This window comes from Petromyzon marinus, unplaced genomic scaffold (genome assembly GCF_048934315.1).
Source record: "Petromyzon marinus isolate PM22_M1 ecotype Great Lakes invasive population unplaced genomic scaffold, UKy_Petmar_22M1.pri1.0 PM_G_Scaffold_7, whole genome shotgun sequence".
Taxonomy (NCBI): domain Eukaryota; kingdom Metazoa; phylum Chordata; class Hyperoartia; order Petromyzontiformes; family Petromyzontidae; genus Petromyzon; species Petromyzon marinus.
Genome location: NW_027423024.1, coordinates 5,662,349 through 5,686,889, shown reverse-complemented (window position 1 = coordinate 5,686,889; position 24,541 = coordinate 5,662,349). Strand labels below are relative to the sequence as shown.

At 45.1% G+C, this 24,541-nt stretch overlaps 1 protein-coding gene across 1 annotated transcript in view; it reads left to right on the top strand.

Moving 5' to 3' along the window:
* LOC142920236 (coxsackievirus and adenovirus receptor homolog) overlaps positions 1-24,541 on the top strand; it is a 45,686-nt gene that overhangs the window by 19,326 nt on the left and 1,819 nt on the right. The window contains exon 4 of the mRNA XM_076062729.1: positions 23,338-23,534. Coding sequence (XP_075918844.1) covers positions 23,338-23,534 — 197 coding nt within the window. The remainder of the gene's footprint in view (positions 1-23,337; positions 23,535-24,541) is intronic.

Sequence of the window (24,541 nt, the reverse complement as noted above, 5' to 3'; positions counted from 1 at the left end):
CATTGTCCAATCAATGCCACATGTCCAATCAATGCCACATGTCCAATCAATGCCACATGTTGTCCAATCAATGCCACATGTTGTCCAATCAATGCCACATGTTGTCCAATCAATGCCACATATTGACCAATCAATGCCACATGTCCAATCAATGCCACATGATGTCCAATCAATGCCACATGATGTCCAATCAATGCCACATATTGTCCAATCAATGCCACATATTGTCCAATCAATGCCACATGATGTCCAATCAATGCCACATGATGTCCAATCAATGCCACTTGTTGTCCAATCAATGCCACATATTGTCCAATCAATGCCACATGATGTCCAATCAATGCCACATGATGTCCAATCAATGCCACATATTGTCCAATCAATGCCACATGTTGTCCAATCAATGCCACATGTTGTCCAATCAATGCCACATGTTGTCCAATCAATGCCACATATTGACCAATCAATGCCACATGTCCAATCAATGCCACATGATGTCCAATCAATGCCACATGATGTCCAATCAATGCCACATATTGTCCAATCAATGCCACATTGTCCAATCAATGCCACATGATGTCCAATCAATGCCACATGATGTCCAATCAATGCCACTTGTTGTCCAATCAATGCCACATATTGTCCAATCAATGCCACATGTTGTCCAATCAATGCCACATGTTGTCCAATCAATGCCACATGTCCAATCAATGCCACATGTTGTCCAATCAATGCCACATATTGACCAATCAATGCCACATGTCCAATCAATGCCACATGATGTCCAATCAATGCCACATGTTCAATCAATGCCACATATTGTCCAATCAATGCCACGTGTTGTCCAATCAATGCCACGTGTTGTCCAATCAATGCCACATGTCCAATCAATGCCACATGTTGTCCAATCAATGCTACATATTGTCCAATCAATGCCACATGTCAAATCAATGCCACATGTCCAATCAATGCCACATATTGTCCAATCAATGCCACATGTCCAATCAATGCCACATGTCCAATCAATGCCACATGTTGTCCAATCAATGCCACATGTTGTCCAATCAATGCCACATGTTGTCCAATCAATGCCACATGTTGTCCAATCAATGCCACATGTTGTCCAATCAATGCCACATGTTGTCCAATCAATGCCACATATTGACCAATCAATGCCACATGTCCAATCAATGCCACATGATGTCCAATCAATGCCACATGATGTCCAATCAATTTCACATATTGTCCAATCAATGCCACATATTGTCCAATCAATGCCACATGATGTCCAATCAATGCCACATGATGTCCAATCAATGCCACGTGTTGTCCAATCAATGCCACATATTGTCCAATCAATGCCACATGATGTCCAATCAATGCCACATGATGTCCAATCAATGCCACATATTGTCCAATCAATGCCACATGTTGTCCAATCAATGCCACATGTTGTCCAATCAATGCCACATGTTGTCCAATCAATGCCACGTGTTGTCCAATCAATGCCACGTGTTGTCCAATCAATGCCACATGTCCAATCAATGCCACGTGTTGTCCAATCAATGCCACACGTCCAATCAATGCCACACATTGTCCAATCAATGCCACATATTGTCCAATCAATGCCACATATTGTCCAATCAATGCCACATGTTGTCCAATCAATGCTACATATTGTCCAATCAATGCCACATGTTGTCCAATCAATGCCACATTGTCCAATCAATGCCACACGTCCAATCAATGCCACATGTTGTCCAATCAATGCCACACGTCCAATCAATGCCACACATTGTCCAATCAATGCCACATATTGTCCAATCAATGCCACATATTGTCCAATCAATGCCACATGTTGTCCAATCAATGCTACATATTGTCCAATCAATGCCACATGTTGTCCAATCAATGCCACACGTTGTCCAATCAATGCCACGTGTTGTCCAATCAATGCCACATATTGTCCAATCAATGCCACATGTTGTCCAATCAATGCCACATGTCCAATCAATGCCACATGTTGTCCAATCAATGCCACATATTGACCAATCAATGCCACATGTCCAATCAATGCCACATGATGTCCAATCAATGCCACATGTCCAATCAATGCCACATATTGTCCAATCAATGCCACGTGTTGTCCAATCAATGCCACGTGTTGTCCAATCAATGCCACATGTCCAATCATGCCACATGTCCAATTAATGCCACATGTTGTCCAATCAATGCCACGTGTTGTCCAATCAATGCCACGTGTTGTCCAATCAATGCCACATGTCCAATCAATGCCACATGTTGTCCAATCAATGCTACATATTGTCCAATCAATGCCACATGTCAAATCAATGCCACATGTTGTCCAATCAATGCCACATATTGTCCAATCAATGCCACATGTCCAATCAATGCCACATGTCCAATCAATGCCACATGTTGTCCAATCAATGCCACATATTGTCCAATCAATGCCACATGTTGTCCAATCAATGCTACATATTGTCCAATCAATGCCACATGTTGTCCAATCAATGCCACACGTTGTCCAATCAATGCCACGTGTTGTCCAATCAATGCCACATATTGTCCAATCAATGCCACATGTTGTCCAATCAATGCCACATGTCCAATCAATGCCACATGTTGTCCAATCAATGCCACATATTGACCAATCAATGCCACATGTCCAATCAATGCCACATGATGTCCAATCAATGCCACATGTCCAATCAATGCCACATATTGTCCAATCAATGCCACGTGTTGTCCAATCAATGCCACGTGTTGTCCAATCAATGCCACATGTTCAATCAATGCCACATGTTGTCCAATCAATGCTACATATTGTCCAATCAATGCCACATGTCAAATCAATACCACATGTTGTCTAATCAATGCCACATATTGTCCAATCAATGCCACATGTCCAATCAATGCCACATGTCCAATCAATGCCACATGTTGTCCAATCAATGCCACATGTTGTCCAATCAATGCCACATGTTGTCCAATCAATGCCACATATTGACCAATCAATGCCACATGTCCAATCAATGCCACATGATGTCCAATCAATGCCACATGATGTCCAATCAATGCCACATATTGTCCAATCAATGCCACATATTGTCCAATCAATGCCACATGATGTCCAATCAATGCCACATGATGTCCAATCAATGCCACATGATGTCCAATCAATGCCACATTGTCCAATCAATGCCACATGTTGTCCAATCAATGCCACATGTTGTCCAATCAATGCCACATGTTGTCCAATCAATGCCACATGTCCAATCAATGCCACATGTCCAATCAATGCCACATATTGACCAATCAATGCCACATGTCCAATCAATGCCACATGATGTCCAATCAATGCCACATGATGTCCAATCAATGCCACATATTGTCCAATCAATGCCACATATTGTCCAATCAATGCCACGTGTTGTCCAATCAATGCCACATGTTGTCCAATCAATGCCACATTGTCCAATCAATGCCACATGTCCAATCAATGCCACATGTCCAATCAATGCCACATGTTGTCCAATCAATGCCACATGTTGTCCAATCAATGCCACATGTTGTCCAATCAATGCCACATATTGACCAATCAATGCCACATGATGTCCAATCAATGCCACATGATGTCCAATCAATGCCACATGATGTCCAATCAATGCCACATATTGTCCAATCAATGCCACATATTGTCCAATCAATGCCACATGATGTCCAATCAATGCCACATGATGTCCAATCAATGCCACTTGTTGTCCAATCAATGCCACATATTGTCCAATCAATGCCACATGATGTCCAATCAATGCCACATGATGTCCAATCAATGCCACATATTGTCCAATCAATGCCACATGTTGTCCAATCAATGCCACATGTTGTCCAATCAATGCCACATGTTGTCCAATCAATGCCACATATTGACCAATCAATGCCACATGTCCAATCAATGCCACATGATGTCCAATCAATGCCACATGATGTCCAATCAATGCCACATATTGTCCAATCAATGCCACATATTGTCCAATCAATGCCACATGATGTCCAATCAATGCCACATGATGTCCAATCAATGCCACTTGTTGTCCAATCAATGCCACATATTGTCCAATCAATGCCACATGTTGTCCAATCAATGCCACATGTTGTCCAATCAATGCCACATGTCCAATCAATGCCACATGTTGTCCAATCAATGCCACATATTGACCAATCAATGCCACATGTCCAATCAATGCCACATGATGTCCAATCAATGCCACATGTTCAATCAATGCCACATATTGTCCAATCAATGCCACGTGTTGTCCAATCAATGCCACGTGTTGTCCAATCAATGCCACATGTCCAATCAATGCCACATGTTGTCCAATCAATGCTACATATTGTCCAATCAATGCCACATGTCAAATCAATGCCACATGTTGTCCAATCAATGCCACATATTGTCCAATCAATGCCACATGTCCAATCAATGCCACATGTTGTCCAATCAATGCCACATGTTGTCCAATCAATGCCACATGTTGTCCAATCAATGCCACATGTTGTCCAATCAATGCCACATGTTGTCCAATCAATGCCACATATTGACCAATCAATGCCACATGTCCAATCAATGCCACATGATGTCCAATCAATGCCACATGATGTCCAATCAATTTCACATATTGTCCAATCAATGCCACATATTGTCCAATCAATGCCACATGATGTCCAATCAATGCCACATGATGTCCAATCAATGCCACGTGTTGTCCAATCAATGCCACATATTGTCCAATCAATGCCACATGATGTCCAATCAATGCCACATGATGTCCAATCAATGCCACATATTGTCCAATCAATGCCACATGTTGTCCAATTAATGCCACATGTTGTCCAATCAATGCCACATGTTGTCCAATCAATGCCACGTGTTGTCCAATCAATGCCACGTGTTGTCCAATCAATGCCACATGTCCAATCAATGCCACGTGTTGTCCAATCAATGCCACACGTCCAATCAATGCCACACATTGTCCAATCAATGCCACGTGTTGTCCAATCAATGCCACATATTGTCCAATCAATACCACATGTTGTCCAATCAATGCCACATGTCCAATCAATGCCACATGTTGTCCAATCAATGCCACATATTGACCAATCAATGCCACATGTCCAATCAATGCCACATGATGTCCAATCAATGCCACATGTCCAATCAATGCCACATATTGTCCAATCAATGCCACGTGTTGTCCAATCAATGCCACGTGTTGTCCAATCAATGCCACATGTCCAATCATGCCACATGTCCAATTAATGCCACATGTTGTCCAATCAATGCCACGTGTTGTCCAATCAATGCCACGTGTTGTCCAATCAATGCCACATGTCCAATCAATGCCACATGTTGTCCAATCAATGCTACATATTGTCCAATCAATGCCACATGTCAAATCAATGCCACATGTTGTCCAATCAATGCCACATATTGTCCAATCAATGCCACATGTCCAATCAATGCCACATGTTGTCCAATCAATGCCACATGTTGTCCAATCAATGCCACATATTGTCCAATCAATGCCACATGTTGTCCAATCAATGCTACATATTGTCCAATCAATGCCACATGTTGTCCAATCAATGCCACACGTTGTCCAATCAATGCCACGTGTTGTCCAATCAATGCCACATATTGTCCAATCAATGCCACATGTTGTCCAATCAATGCCACATGTCCAATCAATGCCACATGTTGTCCAATCAATGCCACATATTGACCAATCAATGCCACATGTCCAATCAATGCCACATGATGTCCAATCAATGCCACATGTCCAATCAATGCCACATATTGTCCAATCAATGCCACGTGTTGTCCAATCAATGCCACGTGTTGTCCAATCAATGCCACATGTTCAATCAATGCCACATGTTGTCCAATCAATGCTACATATTGTCCAATCAATGCCACATGTCAAATCAATACCACATGTTGTCTAATCAATGCCACATATTGTCCAATCAATGCCACATGTCCAATCAATGCCACATGTCCAATCAATGCCACATATTGTCCAATCAATGCCACATGTCCAATCAATGCCACATGATGTCCAATCAATGCCACATGATGTCCAATCAATGCCACATATTGTCCAATCAATGCCACATATTGTCCAATCAATGCCACATGATGTCCAATCAATGCCACATGATGTCCAATCAATGCCACATGATGTCCAATCAATGCCACATATTGTCCAATCAATGCCACATGTTGTCCAATCAATGCCACATGTTGTCCAATCAATGCCACATGTTGTCCAATCAATGCCACATGTCCAATCAATGCCACATGTTGTCCAATCAATGCTACATATTGTCCAATCAATGCCACATGTCAAATCAATGCCACATGTTGTCCAATCAATGCCACATATTGTCCAATCAATGCCACATGTCCAATCAATGCCACATGTCCAATCAATGCCACATGTTGTCCAATCAATGCCACATGTTGTCCAATCAATGCCACATGTTGTCCAATCAATGCCACATGTTGTCCAATCAATGCCACATGTTGTCCAATCAATGCCACATGTTGTCCAATCAATGCCACATATTGACCAATCAATGCCACATGTCCAATCAATGCCACATGATGTCCAATCAATGCCACATGATGTCCAATCAATTTCACATATTGTCCAATCAATGCCACATATTGTCCAATCAATGCCACATGATGTCCAATCAATGCCACATGATGTCCAATCAATGCCACGTGTTGTCCAATCAATGCCACATATTGTCCAATCAATGCCACATGATGTCCAATCAATGCCACATGATGTCCAATCAATGCCACATATTGTCCAATCAATGCCACATGTTGTCCAATTAATGCCACATGTTGTCCAATCAATGCCACATGTTGTCCAATCAATGCCACGTGTTGTCCAATCAATGCCACGTGTTGTCCAATCAATGCCACATGTCCAATCAATGCCACGTGTTGTCCAATCAATGCCACACGTCCAATCAATGCCACACATTGTCCAATCAATGCCACGTGTTGTCCAATCAATGCCACATATTGTCCAATCAATGCCACATGTTGTCCAATCAATGCCACATGTCCAATCAATGCCACATGTTGTCCAATCAATGCCACATATTGACCAATCAATGCCACATGTCCAATCAATGCCACATGATGTCCAATCAATGCCACATGTCCAATCAATGCCACATATTGTCCAATCAATGCCACGTGTTGTCCAATCAATGCCACGTGTTGTCCAATCAATGCCACATGTCCAATCATGCCACATGTCCAATTAATGCCACATGTTGTCCAATCAATGCCACGTGTTGTCCAATCAATGCCACGTGTTGTCCAATCAATGCCACATGTCCAATCAATGCCACATGTTGTCCAATCAATGCTACATATTGTACAATCAATGCCACATGTCAAATCAATGCCACATGTTGTCCAATCAATGCCACATATTGTCCAATCAATGCCACATGTCCAATCAATGCCACATGTTGTCCAATCAATGCCACATGTTGTCCAATCAATGCCACATATTGTCCAATCAATGCCACATGTTGTCCAATCAATGCTACATATTGTCCAATCAATGCCACATGTTGTCCAATCAATGCCACACGTTGTCCAATCAATGCCACGTGTTGTCCAATCAATGCCACATATTGTCCAATCAATGCCACATGTTGTCCAATCAATGCCACATGTCCAATCAATGCCACATGTTGTCCAATCAATGCCACATATTGACCAATCAATGCCACATGTCCAATCAATGCCACATGATGTCCAATCAATGCCACATGTCCAATCAATGCCACATATTGTCCAATCAATGCCACGTGTTGTCCAATCAATGCCACGTGTTGTCCAATCAATGCCACATGTTCAATCAATGCCACATGTTGTCCAATCAATGCTACATATTGTCCAATCAATGCCACATGTCAAATCAATACCACATGTTGTCTAATCAATGCCACATATTGTCCAATCAATGCCACATGTCCAATCAATGCCACATGTCCAATCAATGCCACATATTGTCCAATCAATGCCACATGTCCAATCAATGCCACATGATGTCCAATCAATGCCACATGATGTCCAATCAATGCCACATATTGTCCAATCAATGCCACATATTGTCCAATCAATGCCACATGATGTCCAATCAATGCCACATGATGTCCAATCAATGCCACATGATGTCCAATCAATGCCACATATTGTCCAATCAATGCCACATGTTGTCCAATCAATGCCACATGTTGTCCAATCAATGCCACATGTTGTCCAATCAATGCCACATGTCCAATCAATGCCACATGTTGTCCAATCAATGCTACATATTGTCCAATCAATGCCACATGTCAAATCAATGCCACATGTTGTCCAATCAATGCCACATATTGTCCAATCAATGCCACATGTCCAATCAATGCCACATGTCCAATCAATGCCACATGTTGTCCAATCAATGCCACATGTTGTCCAATCAATGCCACATGTTGTCCAATCAATGCCACATGTTGTCCAATCAATGCCACATGTTGTCCAATCAATGCCACATGTTGTCCAATCAATGCCACATATTGACCAATCAATGCCACATGTCCAATCAATGCCACATGATGTCCAATCAATGCCACATGATGTCCAATCAATTTCACATATTGTCCAATCAATGCCACATATTGTCCAATCAATGCCACATGATGTCCAATCAATGCCACATGATGTCCAATCAATGCCACATGTTGTCCAATCAATGCCACATATTGACCAATCAATGCCACATGTCCAATCAATGCCACATGATGTCCAATCAATGCCACATGTCCAATCAATGCCACATATTGTCCAATCAATGCCACGTGTTGTCCAATCAATGCCACGTGTTGTCCAATCAATGCCACATGTCCAATCATGCCACATGTCCAATTAATGCCACATGTTGTCCAATCAATGCCACGTGTTGTCCAATCAATGCCACGTGTTGTCCAATCAATGCCACATGTCCAATCAATGCCACATGTTGTCCAATCAATGCTACATATTGTCCAATCAATGCCACATGTCAAATCAATGCCACATGTTGTCCAATCAATGCCACATATTGTCCAATCAATGCCACATGTCCAATCAATGCCACATGTTGTCCAATCAATGCCACATGTTGTCCAATCAATGCCACATATTGTCCAATCAATGCCACATGTTGTCCAATCAATGCTACATATTGTCCAATCAATGCCACATGTTGTCCAATCAATGCCACACGTTGTCCAATCAATGCCACGTGTTGTCCAATCAATGCCACATATTGTCCAATCAATGCCACATGTTGTCCAATCAATGCCACATGTCCAATCAATGCCACATGTTGTCCAATCAATGCCACATATTGACCAATCAATGCCACATGTCCAATCAATGCCACATGATGTCCAATCAATGCCACATGTCCAATCAATGCCACATATTGTCCAATCAATGCCACGTGTTGTCCAATCAATGCCACGTGTTGTCCAATCAATGCCACATGTTCAATCAATGCCACATGTTGTCCAATCAATGCTACATATTGTCCAATCAATGCCACATGTCAAATCAATACCACATGTTGTCTAATCAATGCCACATATTGTCCAATCAATGCCACATGTCCAATCAATGCCACATGTCCAATCAATGCCACATATTGTCCAATCAATGCCACATGTCCAATCAATGCCACATGATGTCCAATCAATGCCACATGATGTCCAATCAATGCCACATATTGTCCAATCAATGCCACATATTGTCCAATCAATGCCACATGATGTCCAATCAATGCCACATGATGTCCAATCAATGCCACATGATGTCCAATCAATGCCACATATTGTCCAATCAATGCCACATGTTGTCCAATCAATGCCACATGTTGTCCAATCAATGCCACATGTTGTCCAATCAATGCCACATGTCCAATCAATGCCACATGTTGTCCAATCAATGCTACATATTGTCCAATCAATGCCACATGTCAAATCAATGCCACATGTTGTCCAATCAATGCCACATATTGTCCAATCAATGCCACATGTCCAATCAATGCCACATGTCCAATCAATGCCACATGTTGTCCAATCAATGCCACATGTTGTCCAATCAATGCCACATGTTGTCCAATCAATGCCACATGTTGTCCAATCAATGCCACATGTTGTCCAATCAATGCCACATGTTGTCCAATCAATGCCACATATTGACCAATCAATGCCACATGTCCAATCAATGCCACATGATGTCCAATCAATGCCACATGATGTCCAATCAATTTCACATATTGTCCAATCAATGCCACATATTGTCCAATCAATGCCACATGATGTCCAATCAATGCCACATGATGTCCAATCAATGCCACGTGTTGTCCAATCAATGCCACATATTGTCCAATCAATGCCACATGATGTCCAATCAATGCCACATGATGTCCAATCAATGCCACATATTGTCCAATCAATGCCACATGTTGTCCAATTAATGCCACATGTTGTCCAATCAATGCCACATGTTGTCCAATCAATGCCACGTGTTGTCCAATCAATGCCACGTGTTGTCCAATCAATGCCACATGTCCAATCAATGCCACGTGTTGTCCAATCAATGCCACACGTCCAATCAATGCCACACATTGTCCAATCAATGCCACGTGTTGTCCAATCAATGCCACATATTGTCCAATCAATGCCACATGTTGTCCAATCAATGCCACATGTCCAATCAATGCCACATGTTGTCCAATCAATGCCACATATTGACCAATCAATGCCACATGTCCAATCAATGCCACATGATGTCCAATCAATGCCACATGTCCAATCAATGCCACATATTGTCCAATCAATGCCACGTGTTGTCCAATCAATGCCACGTGTTGTCCAATCAATGCCACATGTCCAATCATGCCACATGTCCAATTAATGCCACATGTTGTCCAATCAATGCCACGTGTTGTCCAATCAATGCCACGTGTTGTCCAATCAATGCCACATGTCCAATCAATGCCACATGTTGTCCAATCAATGCTACATATTGTCCAATCAATGCCACATGTCAAATCAATGCCACATGTTGTCCAATCAATGCCACATATTGTCCAATCAATGCCACATGTCCAATCAATGCCACATGTCCAATCAATGCCACATGTTGTCCAATCAATGCCACATATTGTCCAATCAATGCCACATGTTGTCCAATCAATGCTACATATTGTCCAATCAATGCCACATGTTGTCCAATCAATGCCACACGTTGTCCAATCAATGCCACGTGTTGTCCAATCAATGCCACATATTGTCCAATCAATGCCACATGTTGTCCAATCAATGCCACATGTCCAATCAATGCCACATGTTGTCCAATCAATGCCACATATTGACCAATCAATGCCACATGTCCAATCAATGCCACATGATGTCCAATCAATGCCACATGTCCAATCAATGCCACATATTGTCCAATCAATGCCACGTGTTGTCCAATCAATGCCACGTGTTGTCCAATCAATGCCACATGTTCAATCAATGCCACATGTTGTCCAATCAATGCTACATATTGTCCAATCAATGCCACATGTCAAATCAATACCACATGTTGTCTAATCAATGCCACATATTGTCCAATCAATGCCACATGTCCAATCAATGCCACATGTCCAATCAATGCCACATGTTGTCCAATCAATGCCACATGTTGTCCAATCAATGCCACATGTTGTCCAATCAATGCCACATGTTGTCCAATCAATGCCACATGTTGTCCAATCAATGCCACATGTTGTCCAATCAATGCCACATATTGACCAATCAATGCCACATGTCCAATCAATGCCACATGATGTCCAATCAATGCCACATGATGTCCAATCAATGCCACATATTGTCCAATCAATGCCACATATTGTCCAATCAATGCCACATGATGTCCAATCAATGCCACATGATGTCCAATCAATGCCACATGATGTCCAATCAATGCCACATATTGTCCAATCAATGCCACATGTTGTCCAATCAATGCCACATGTTGTCCAATCAATGCCACATGTTGTCCAATCAATGCCACATGTTGTCCAATCAATGCCACATATTGACCAATCAATGCCACATGTCCAATCAATGCCACATGATGTCCAATCAATGCCACATGATGTCCAATCAATGCCACATATTGTCCAATCAATGCCACATATTGTCCAATCAATGCCACGTGTTGTCCAATCAATGCCACATGTTGTCCAATCAATGCCACATTGTCCAATCAATGCCACATGTCCAATCAATGCCACATGTCCAATCAATGCCACATGTTGTCCAATCAATGCCACATGTTGTCCAATCAATGCCACATGTTGTCCAATCAATGCCACATATTGACCAATCAATGCCACATGTCCAATCAATGCCACATGATGTCCAATCAATGCCACATGATGTCCAATCAATGCCACATATTGTCCAATCAATGCCACATATTGTCCAATCAATGCCACATGATGTCCAATCAATGCCACATGATGTCCAATCAATGCCACTTGTTGTCCAATCAATGCCACATATTGTCCAATCAATGCCACATGATGTCCAATCAATGCCACATGATGTCCAATCAATGCCACATATTGTCCAATCAATGCCACATGTTGTCCAATCAATGCCACATGTTGTCCAATCAATGCCACATGTTGTCCAATCAATGCCACATATTGACCAATCAATGCCACATGTCCAATCAATGCCACATGATGTCCAATCAATGCCACATGATGTCCAATCAATGCCACATATTGTCCAATCAATGCCACATATTGTCCAATCAATGCCACATGATGTCCAATCAATGCCACATGATGTCCAATCAATGCCACTTGTTGTCCAATCAATGCCACATATTGTCCAATCAATGCCACATGTTGTCCAATCAATGCCACATGTTGTCCAATCAATGCCACATGTCCAATCAATGCCACATGTTGTCCAATCAATGCCACATATTGACCAATCAATGCCACATGTCCAATCAATGCCACATGATGTCCAATCAATGCCACATGTTCAATCAATGCCACATATTGTCCAATCAATGCCACGTGTTGTCCAATCAATGCCACGTGTTGTCCAATCAATGCCACATGTCCAATCAATGCCACATGTTGTCCAATCAATGCTACATATTGTCCAATCAATGCCACATGTCAAATCAATGCCACATGTTGTCCAATCAATGCCACATATTGTCCAATCAATGCCACATGTCCAATCAATGCCACATGTCCAATCAATGCCACATGTTGTCCAATCAATGCCACATGTTGTCCAATCAATGCCACATGTTGTCCAATCAATGCCACATGTTGTCCAATCAATGCCACATGTTGTCCAATCAATGCCACATGTTGTCCAATCAATGCCACATGTCCAATCAATGCCACATGATGTCCAATCAATGCCACATGATGTCCAATCAATTTCACATATTGTTCAATCAATGCCACATATTGTCCAATCAATGCCACATGATGTCCAATCAATGCCACATGATGTCCAATCAATGCCACGTGTTGTCCAATCAATGCCACATATTGTCCAATCAATGCCACATGATGTCCAATCAATGCCACATGATGTCCAATCAATGCCACATATTGTCCAATCAATGCCACATGTTGTCCAATCAATGCCACATGTTGTCCAATCAATGCCACATGTTGTCCAATCAATGCCACGTGTTGTCCAATCAATGCCACGTGTTGTCCAATCAATGCCACATGTCCAATCAATGCCACGTGTTGTCCAATCAATGCCACACGTCCAATCAATGCCACACATTGTCCAATCAATGCCACATATTGTCCAATCAATGCCACATATTGTCCAATCAATGCCACATGTTGTCCAATCAATGCTACATATTGTCCAATCAATGCCACATGTTGTCCAATCAATGCCACATTGTCCAATCAATGCCACACGTCCAATCAATGCCACATGTTGTCCAATCAATGCCACACGTCCAATCAATGCCACACATTGTCCAATCAATGCCACATATTGTCCAATCAATGCCACATATTGTCCAATCAATGCCACATGTTGTCCAATCAATGCTACATATTGTCCAATCAATGCCACATGTTGTCCAATCAATGCCACACGTTGTCCAATCAATGCCACGTGTTGTCCAATCAATGCCACATATTGTCCAATCAATGCCACATGTTGTCCAATCAATGCCACATGTCCAATCAATGCCACATGTTGTCCAATCAATGCCACATATTGACCAATCAATGCCACATGTCCAATCAATGCCACATGATGTCCAATCAATGCCACATGTCCAATCAATGCCACATATTGTCCAATCAATGCCACGTGTTGTCCAATCAATGCCACATATTGTCCAATCAATGCCACATGTTGTCCAATCAATGCCACATGTCCAATCAATGCCACATGTTGTCCAATCAATGCCACATATTGACCAATCAATGCCACATGTCCAATCAATGCCACATGATGTCCAATCAATGCCACATGTCCAATCAATGCCACATATTGTCCAATCAATGCCACGTGTTGTCCAATCAATGCCACGTGTTGTCCAATCAATGCCACATGTCCAATCATGCCACATGTCCAATTAATGCCACATGTTGTCCAATCAATGCCACGTGTTGTCCAATCAATGCCACGTGTTGTCCAATCAATGCCACATGTCCAATCAATGCCACATGTTGTCCAATCAATGCTACATATTGTCCAATCAATGCCACATGTCAAATCAATGCCACATGTTGTCCAATCAATGCCACATATTGTCCAATCAATGCCACATGTCCAATCAATGCCACATGTCCAATCAATGCCACATGTTGTCCAATCAATGCCACATGTTGTCCAATCAATGCCACATGTTGTCCAATCAATGCCACATGTTGTCCAATCAATGCCACATGTTGTCCAATCAATGCCACATGTTGTCCAATCAATGCCACATATTGACCAATCAATGCCACATGTCCAATCAATGCCACATGATGTCCAATCAATGCCACATGATGTCCAATCAATGCCACATATTGTCCAATCAATGCCACATATTGTCCAATCAATGCCACATGATGTCCAATCAATGCCACATGATGTCCAATCAATGCCACGTGTTGTCCAATCAATGCCACATATTGTCCAATCAATGCCACATGATGTCCAATCAATGCCACATGATGTCCAATCAATGCCACATATTGTCCAATCAATGCCACATGTTGTCCAATCAATGCCACATGTTGTCCAATCAATGCCACATGTCCAATCAATGCCACATGTTGTCCAATCAATGCCACATATTGACCAATCAATGCCACATGTCCAATCAATGCCACATGATGTCCAATCAATGCCACATGATGTCCAATCAATGCCACATATTGTCCAATCAATGCCACATATTGTCCAATCAATGCCACGTGTTGTCCAATCAATGCCACATGTTGTCCAATCAATGCCACATTGTCCAATCAATGCCACATGTCCAATCAATGCCACATGTCCAATCAATGCCACATGTTGTCCAATCAATGCCACATGTTGTCCAATCAATGCCACATGTCCAATCAATGCCACGTGTTGTCCAATCAATGCCACACGTCCAATCAATGCCACACATTGTCCAATCAATGCCACATATTGTCCAATCAATGCCACATATTGTCCAATCAATGCCACATGTTGTCCAATCAATGCTACATATTGTCCAATCAATGCCACATGTTGTCCAATCAATGCCACATTGTCCAATCAATGCCACACGTCCAATCAATGCCACATGTTGTCCAATCAATGCCACACATCCAATCAATGCCACACATTGTCCAATCAATGCCACATATTGTCCAATCAATGCCACATATTGTCCAATCAATGCCACATGTTGTCCAATCAATGCTACATATTGTCCAATCAATGCCACATGTTGTCCAATCAATGCCACACGTTGTCCAATCAATGCCACGTGTTGTCCAATCAATGCCACATATTGTCCAATCAATGCCACATGTTGTCCAATCAATGCCACATGTCCAATCAATGCCACATGTTGTCCAATCAATGCCACATATTGACCAATCAATGCCACATGTCCAATCAATGCCACATGATGTCCAATCAATGCCACATGTCCAATCAATGCCACATATTGTCCAATCAATGCCACGTGTTGTCCAATCAATGCCACGTGTTGTCCAATCAATGCCACATGTTGTCCAATCATGCCACATGTCCAATTAATGCCACATATTGTCCAATCAATGCCACGTGTTGTCCAATCAATGCCACGTGTTGTCCAATCAATGCCACATGTCCAATCAATGCCACATGTTGTCCAATCAATGCTACATATTGTCCAATCAATGCCACATGTCAAATCAATGCCACATGTTGTCCAATCAATGCCACATATTGTCCAATCAATGCCACATGTCCAATCAATGCCACATGTCCAATCAATGCCACATGTTGTCCAATCAATGCCACATGTTGTCCAATCAATGCCACATGTTGTCCAATCAATGCCACATGATGTCCAATCAATGCCACATGTCCAATCAATGCCACATATTGTCCAATCAATGCCACATATTGTCCAATCAATGCCACATGTTGTCCAATCAATGCTACATATTGTCCAATCAATGCCACATGTTGTCCATTCAATGCCACACGTTGTCCAATCAATGCCACGTGTTGTCCAATCAATGCCACATATTGTCCAATCAATGCCACATGTTGTCCAATCAATGCCACATGTCCAATCAATGCCACATGTTGTCCAATCAATGCCACATATTGACCAATCAATGCCACATGTCCAATCAATGCCACATGATGTCCAATCAATGCCACATGTCCAATCAATGCCACATTGTCCAATCAATGCCACGTGTTGTCCAATCAATGCCACGTGTTGTCCAATCAATGCCACATGTCCAATCAATGCCACATGTTGTCCAATCAATGCTACATATTGTCCAATCAATGCCACATGTCAAATCAATGCCACATGTTGTCCAATCAATGCCACATATTGTCCAATCAATGCCACATGTCCAATCAATGCCACATGTCCAATCAATGCCACATGTTGTCCAATCAATGCCACATGTTGTCCAATCAATGCCACATGTTGTCCAATCAATGCCACATGTTGTCCAATCAATGCCACATGTTGTCCAATCAATGCCACATGTTGTCCAATCAATGCCACATGTTGTCCAATCAATGCCACATATTGACCAATCAATGCCACATGTCCAATCAATGCCACATGATGTCCAATCAATGCCACATGATGTCCAATCAATGCCACATATTGTCCAATCAATGCCACATATTGTCCAATCAATGCCACATGATGTCCAATCAATGCCACATGATGTCCAATCAATGCCACGTGTTGTCCAATCAATGCCACATATTGTCCAATCAATGCCACATGATGTCCAATCAATGCCACATATTGTCCAATCAATGCCACATATTGTCCAATCAATGCCACATTGTCCAATCAATGCCACATGTTGTCCAATCAATGCCACATTGTCCAATCAATGCCACACGTCCAATCAATGCCACATGTCCAATCAATGCCACATGTCCAATCAATGCCACATGTTGTCCAATCAATGCTACATATTGTCCAATCAATGCCACATGTCCAATCAATGCCACATGTCCAATCACTGCCACATGTCCAATCAATGCCACATATTGTCCAATCAATGCCACGTCCAATCAATGCCACACGTCCAATCAATGCCACACGTCCAATCAATGCCACATGTTGTCCAATCAATGCCACATGTCCAATCAATGCCACACGTTGCACACGAACTCAGATCCCGTGACGAGAGCCACTCGGCACCGAAAAGAGGAGAAGCCCTGGAGGAGACCTCCCGTCATCGTCAAAACTCCCTCCTCGTCGTCGTCGTCGCCAGCTCTGTCCTCTTCGCGATGAGGTTGCTGCTGCTGCTGGTGTTGGCCGTCGCCCTGTTGCTCCGCGGCTCTGTGGGGTCGCGCGAGGCCACGGCGCCGCGCCTCTCCTACAGGAGCCGGAGAGGTGCAGAGTGTGCGCATGTGTGTATGTATGTGTGGTGTGTGTATGTAGTGTGTGTGTGTATGTGTGGTGTGTGTATGTAGTGTATGTGTAGTGTGTGTATGTAGTGTGTGGTGTGTATGTGTGTGTATGTATGTGTGGTGTGTGTATGTAGTGTGTGTGTGGTGTGTATGTGTGTGTATGTAGTGTGTGTAATGTGTATGTGTGTTCGTGTGTAGTGTGTGTGTATGTGTGTTCGTGTGTGTGTGTAGTGTGTGTGTATGTGTGTGTATGCATGTGTGTATGTGTGGTGTGTAGTGTATGTGTGTGTGTATGTAATAGCTGCTCAGTCAGAGGAGGAGTTGGAGACGCTGCTGCTGAGACTGGAGCGTGCCACTAAGAGGTGGGGCCTTACCATCAGCCCCACCAAAACTAAGCACCTGCCTGGGTATTTTGTACCATCGGACACTCCACCCCCACAACTCCCAATCGGTGATGGGGCGGTTGTGGAGAGAGTGGAGAGTTTCCCATACCTGGGCAGTGTGCTTATGACTGGCTCCAGTTTAACAGCAGAGGTCTCACTCCGAATCAGTCGAGCGGCAATATCTTTTCATCGGTTGCGTAACGCTGTGTGGAAGCTACCTGGTCTGTCGCTCCGCACTAAGCTTCAGGTCTTCTCGGCCACGGTCATTCCCTCCCTTCTCTACGCTTGCGAAACGTGGACCCCCCTAATGGAACATCTTCGCCGGTTAGAAACATTTAGGCTGGCCTGCCTACGATCCATCCTGGGTTTAACCAGACTGGATTGTGTGAGGAGCTCACAAATCCTTGAAAGATCTGGGCAGGGTCCCATCGGTGAGCTCCTCCGGCAGGCAAGGCTGCGATGGCTGGGTCATGTAGCCCGCATGCCCAGCCACCGCATGCCGAAACAGCTTTTGTTTGGCCGGATTGAGGGGACTAAGCGGGCGCGGCACGGGCTAGAGAAGAGATGGAGTGATGTGGTACAGGAGGACGTGGAGCTGAGTGGACTTGCCGATGACTGGTACCAGCGGTGTCAAGATCGGCCTCTGTGGAGGAGGCTCGTGAAGGATGCTACTGGGCAGTTGGAGGCAGTCGCCCTCCAACAACAACGGAGGACGGAGGAGCGACGCTCAGAACAACGAGCGAAGCGCCGGGTGACTAAAGCACAGCAGGTTGGCACAGTAGGGGGCACAGGTGGTGCATCAGTCAGTCATCTCAGTCAGTCGACCCGTGGCACCTGGGTCTGCCCCGTGATCTCCTGCCAGCGGGTGTTCGACACTTCACGTGGCCTCAGGGTGCACATAGCCTGGCACAAGCGTCGTGGTGACGTCACCGCCACTTAGTGGCGAATGGCGGTTGTATGTATGTATGCCTGGGTATTTTGTACCATCGGACACTCCACCCCCACAACTCCAAATCGGTGATGGGGCGGTTGTGGAGAGAGTGGAGAGTTTCCCATACCTGGGCAGTGTGCTTATGACTGGCTCCAGTTTAACAGCAGAGGTCTCACTCCGAATCAGTCGAGCGGCAATATCTTTTCATCGGTTGCGTAACGCTGTGTGGAAGCTACCTGGTCTGTCGCTCCGCACTAAGCTTCAGGTCTTCTCGGCCACGGTCATTCCCTCCCTTCTCTACGCTTGCGAAACGTGGACCCCCCTAATGGAACATCTTCGCCGGTTAGAAACATTTAGGCTGGCCTGCCTACGATCCATCCTGGGTTTAACCAGACTGGATTGTGTGAGGAGCTCACAAATCCTTGAAAGATCTGGGCAGGGTTTCCATCGGTGAGCTCCTCCGGCAGGCAAGGCTGCGATGGCTGGGTCATGTAGCCCGCATGCCCAGCCACCGCATGCCGAAACAGCTTTTGTTTGGCCGGATTGAGGGGGCTAAGCGGCCGCGGCACGGGCTAGAGAAGAGATGGAGTGATGTGGTACAGGAGGACGTGGAGCTGAGTGGACTTGCCGATGACTGGTACCAGCGGTGTCCAGATCGGCCTCTGTGGAGGAGGCTCGTGAAGGATGCTACTGGGCAGTTGGAGACAGTCGCCCTCCAACAACAACGGAGGGCGGAGGAGCGACGCTCATAACAACGAGCGGAGCGCCGGGTGGCTAAAGCACAGCAGGTTGGCACAGTAGGGGGCACAGGTGGTGCATCAGCCAGTCATCTCAGTCAGTCGACCCGTGGCACCTGGGTCTGCCCCGTGACCTCCTGCCAGCGGGTGTTCGACACTTCACGTGGCCTCAGGGTGCACATAGCCTGGCACAAGCGTCGTGGTGACGTCACCGCCACTTAGTGGCGAATGGCGGTTGTTGTTGTATGTATGTATGCCTGGTTATTTTGTACCATCGGACACTCTACCCCCACAACTCCCAAACGGTGATGGGGCAGTTGTGGAGAGAGTGGAGAGTTTCCCATACCTGGGCAGTGTGCTTATGACTGGCTCCGGTTTAACAGCAGAGGTTTCACTCCGAATCAGTCGAGCGGCAATATATTTTCATCGGTTGCGTAACGCTGTGTGGAAGCTACCTGGTTTGTCGCTCCGCACTAAGCTTCAGGTCTTCTTGGCCATGGTCATTCCCTCCCTTCTCTACGCTTGCGAAACGTGGACCCCCCTAATGGAACATCTTCGCCGGTTAGAAACATTTAGGCTGGCCTGCCTACGATCCATCCTGGGTTTAACCAGACTGGATTGTGTGAGGAGCTCACAAATCCTTGAAAGATCTGGGCAGGGTCCCATCGGTGAGCTCCTCCGGCAGGCAAGGCTGCGATGGCTGGGTCATGTAGCCCGCATGCCCAGCCACCGCATGCCGAAACAGCTTTTGTTTGGCCGGATCGAGGGGGCTAAGCGGGCGCGGCACGGGCTAGAGAAGAGATGGAGTGATGTGGTACAGGAGGACGTGGAGCTGAGTGGACTTGCCGATGACTGGTACCAGCGGTGTCCAGATCGGCCTCTGTGGAGGAGGCTCGTGAAGGATGCTACTGGGCAGTTGGAGACAGTCGCCCTCCAACAACAACGGAGGGCGGAGGAGCGACGCTCAGATCAACGAGCGGAGCGCCGGGTGGCTAAAGCACAGCAGGTTGGCACAGTAGGGGGCACAGGTGGTGCATCAGCCAGTCATCTCAGTCAGTCGACCCGTGGCACCTGGGTCTGCCCCGTGACCTCCTGCCAGCGGGCGTTCAACACTTCACGTGGCCTCAGGGTGCACATAGCCTGGCACAAGCGTCGTGGGGACGTCACCGTCACTTAGTGGTGAATGGCGGTTGTTGTTGTTGTCCCCTCTCATGCCTCTTCATCTTGCACCGCGACAATCCACGTGGGTCTGTCTCCCAGCCCCCCCACCAGGTTCCGAGAGCTGCTGATGCCTGAGGCTTTTTTGGGCATACTGAAGAAGCTTCGGTGTTGATATACGAGGCCTGGAGCCAAATCAAGAAAGTTGTTTTTAATTCTTAATGTTCAACGTTAATGCCTGGTGACTGGAATCACCGTAAACAAATAATTTATTTAGTTTATTTAGTTCACTGTTCATGTAGGGAGTTGGGGACAACCGCAAATGTCCGAGTTCACCCTTCGCGGAATATTGTGGATAATAAAACAAAGACTCCTGTCTGTTTGACCACGTTAACAACAGCATAAACATCGCCACCACCAGGGCAATGGTTCACCACGTAGCCACATTATAGGCCGTTGGGTACAAGTGCGGTTCAGCCAAGATCTATGAATGCCGGTGAGGCGTTATGGTGGGTGCAATGCCCGGCCAGTGACCTTTGGCTCGCCAGCGCCGATGTCCGCATCCCGTGCCAGGTTGTCATTTTAAGGCCGAGTTGACCCAAAGGAGGCCCGGAACTGTGAGATATCACTACCCAGAGAAGTTGGCCGTGACCTAGAGGTCAAAGTTGGTAGGGCATTGAGGTGGGGGACCAATACAGCACCCCTCCCTATTGCTATTACGAAAGATAAAGACAAAGATCCCCCGTGTAGCCTTAGCAGACTTGGGGCAAGTGCTGTTAGCGAGCACCTTTTTTGAAGGCCAGAACGCGGTGGGTGGTCAGCGCCCCATCCCAGGGGGCAATGTTCCACACTGCACCAGGTACTCATTTGAGGACGAGTCGACCTAGGAGAGGCCCTGGACGGGTTCAGATAATCGTCAGTGGTTTTGGCCGTGAACGGGCATCGTAATCTGGCCGCTGGTTCCTGGCGCAGCATCGTGCTAACCGCTCCACCACCGCCACCGGTGGTGGCGTCATCAACTGCAACAAACGCCTCGAGTCTTCACGGCTACAGCTGCTTCGTGGAGTTTGCTCTTGTTGCCTGCGTTGCCGTCATCCTTGCCGTGTCCCCACACGTGGGCCGGCAGCGTCCGTAAATAAAATCGTAAAGGGGCAAGGGTCGGTTTCCGCCGTGTGGAAAAAAAAGGTTGACGTTCGGCTCAAAGCATTAAGATTCTCTTGGAACAAAGTTTTTTCCATAAGCAATCCCTGGGCTGGTTTCTAACTTGACCAGAGTCTCATGCAGCAGTGTATGGCCTGTCTTTAAAAACAGAACTTACACTGGTCCAAAGTTTGTCGCCTAAACTGCAAACTCTACTGGAAAATGTTGGTCCAGAATGCACATAGACTGTGGGAGTGGAATGCTGTTGTAATTTCATGTTGAGAGACTCTTGCTTGTTCATGATTTCATTACTGAACGGAGCACTTGGGTGGGGGGCACTGGTGGGGCCACTGGTGGGGCACAAGGAGGGGGTGCATGAGGGGGACATGAGTAACCCTGAAATGATGCACGCTATATTTACATTCAGTAGCTGTGGAGGTGGTCTCTGTGCGTGGTCGAAATTGTTTTTGAGTGTACCGTATAGGATTGCTGCCTTGGTGTTGGTGAAATTCGCAATTGTTTGTTGTGCTGATGATGAACTTGGTTGTTGTTATAATCGTGGTCATGCCACTGCTGACGCTGATGCTGATGGATGCTTCTGAGGTTAATGGGAATGATGCCGGTGGTGGTGGTCGTCTTGGTGGTTTGGTGAGGATGATAATTCTGCTGCTGCTGCTGCTGGCGAGACTGATGTTTGAACCCCCAGGGGACTGCGAGGTGTCCACGTGGGGGCCATGGTCCACGTGTGAAAGGGAGGGGAGGATGTGCAGCTTCATGTGGGGGGCCCAGGAGAGGAGGCGCAGTGTGAAGAAGAGTGCCCCCACTGCCCCCCATGGGCAGCGCTGCCCGCCACTCCGGCAGGCTCGGCGCTGCCGCGTGCAGCCCCGGTTTGCCCCGGGGATGGTGAGGATCTTTGATCTATCATCATCGTCATCCTCGTCATCGTAATCGATGACGCTGCCCGCATTGGATGCAATTGTAATCGTTGATACGATCGGTAGATTCCCATCGTTGTCACCATCGTTGCGTTTCCATTCATCACAGCTGATATTACATGACCGGTGCATTAACACATGTGTCCTCAACGGCGCTTCGTGAACAATAATCGTCAATGCAATTATACATTGCGACAGCATGCTGTATTGGGTTGTGTATCGTTCTGCTTGCGAAATTGCAATAATATTTAGCGTTTATCACGAACACGTTGGCCATTACCAACATTGATACATTTTTTTACGTGTAATCCGAGTGCAACGTTACCGCATCGGTTCCATCAATAACTTTCACACATCCACATTAATATCAACCACACCGTGCACTCTCATCATTCGGGGTTGTCATTAGAGATGTCCGAATTCAACCACGCCTCGACATGCGCTTCGCCGCGTGTTTAAGTTGCAAGCTGATGAAGTTCAACCAGGCGAGCGCTCGGGACACCGGGCGAGGTGACCTATGGCCCCGAAACGAAGACGGTGAAAACCAAGCAGAGAAATTATGTAAAAATAGCAAACGGAAACTAAAATAAGGCCTACGAACCATAGAAAGTATTGCTCGAACATAAATCGACGTTAAATCGAAGCTAAATATTTAAATCCCCTGCAGCTCTGAACAGATTCAGCACCGAGACTAACCCCCTGATACAAGTTACAAAATTACGTCTTGTAAAAACGAACATAAATCGACGTTAAATCGAAGATAAATATTAATATTCCCTGCAGCTCCGACAAATTCAGCACTGAGACGAACCCCCTGATACAAGTTACAAAATTACGTCTTGTAAAAACGAACAAATCGACATTAAATCGAAGCTAAATATTAAATCCCCTGCAGCTCTGAACAGATTCAGCACCGAGACTAACCCCCTGATACAAGTTACAAAATTTCGTCTTGTAAAAACGAACAAATCGACG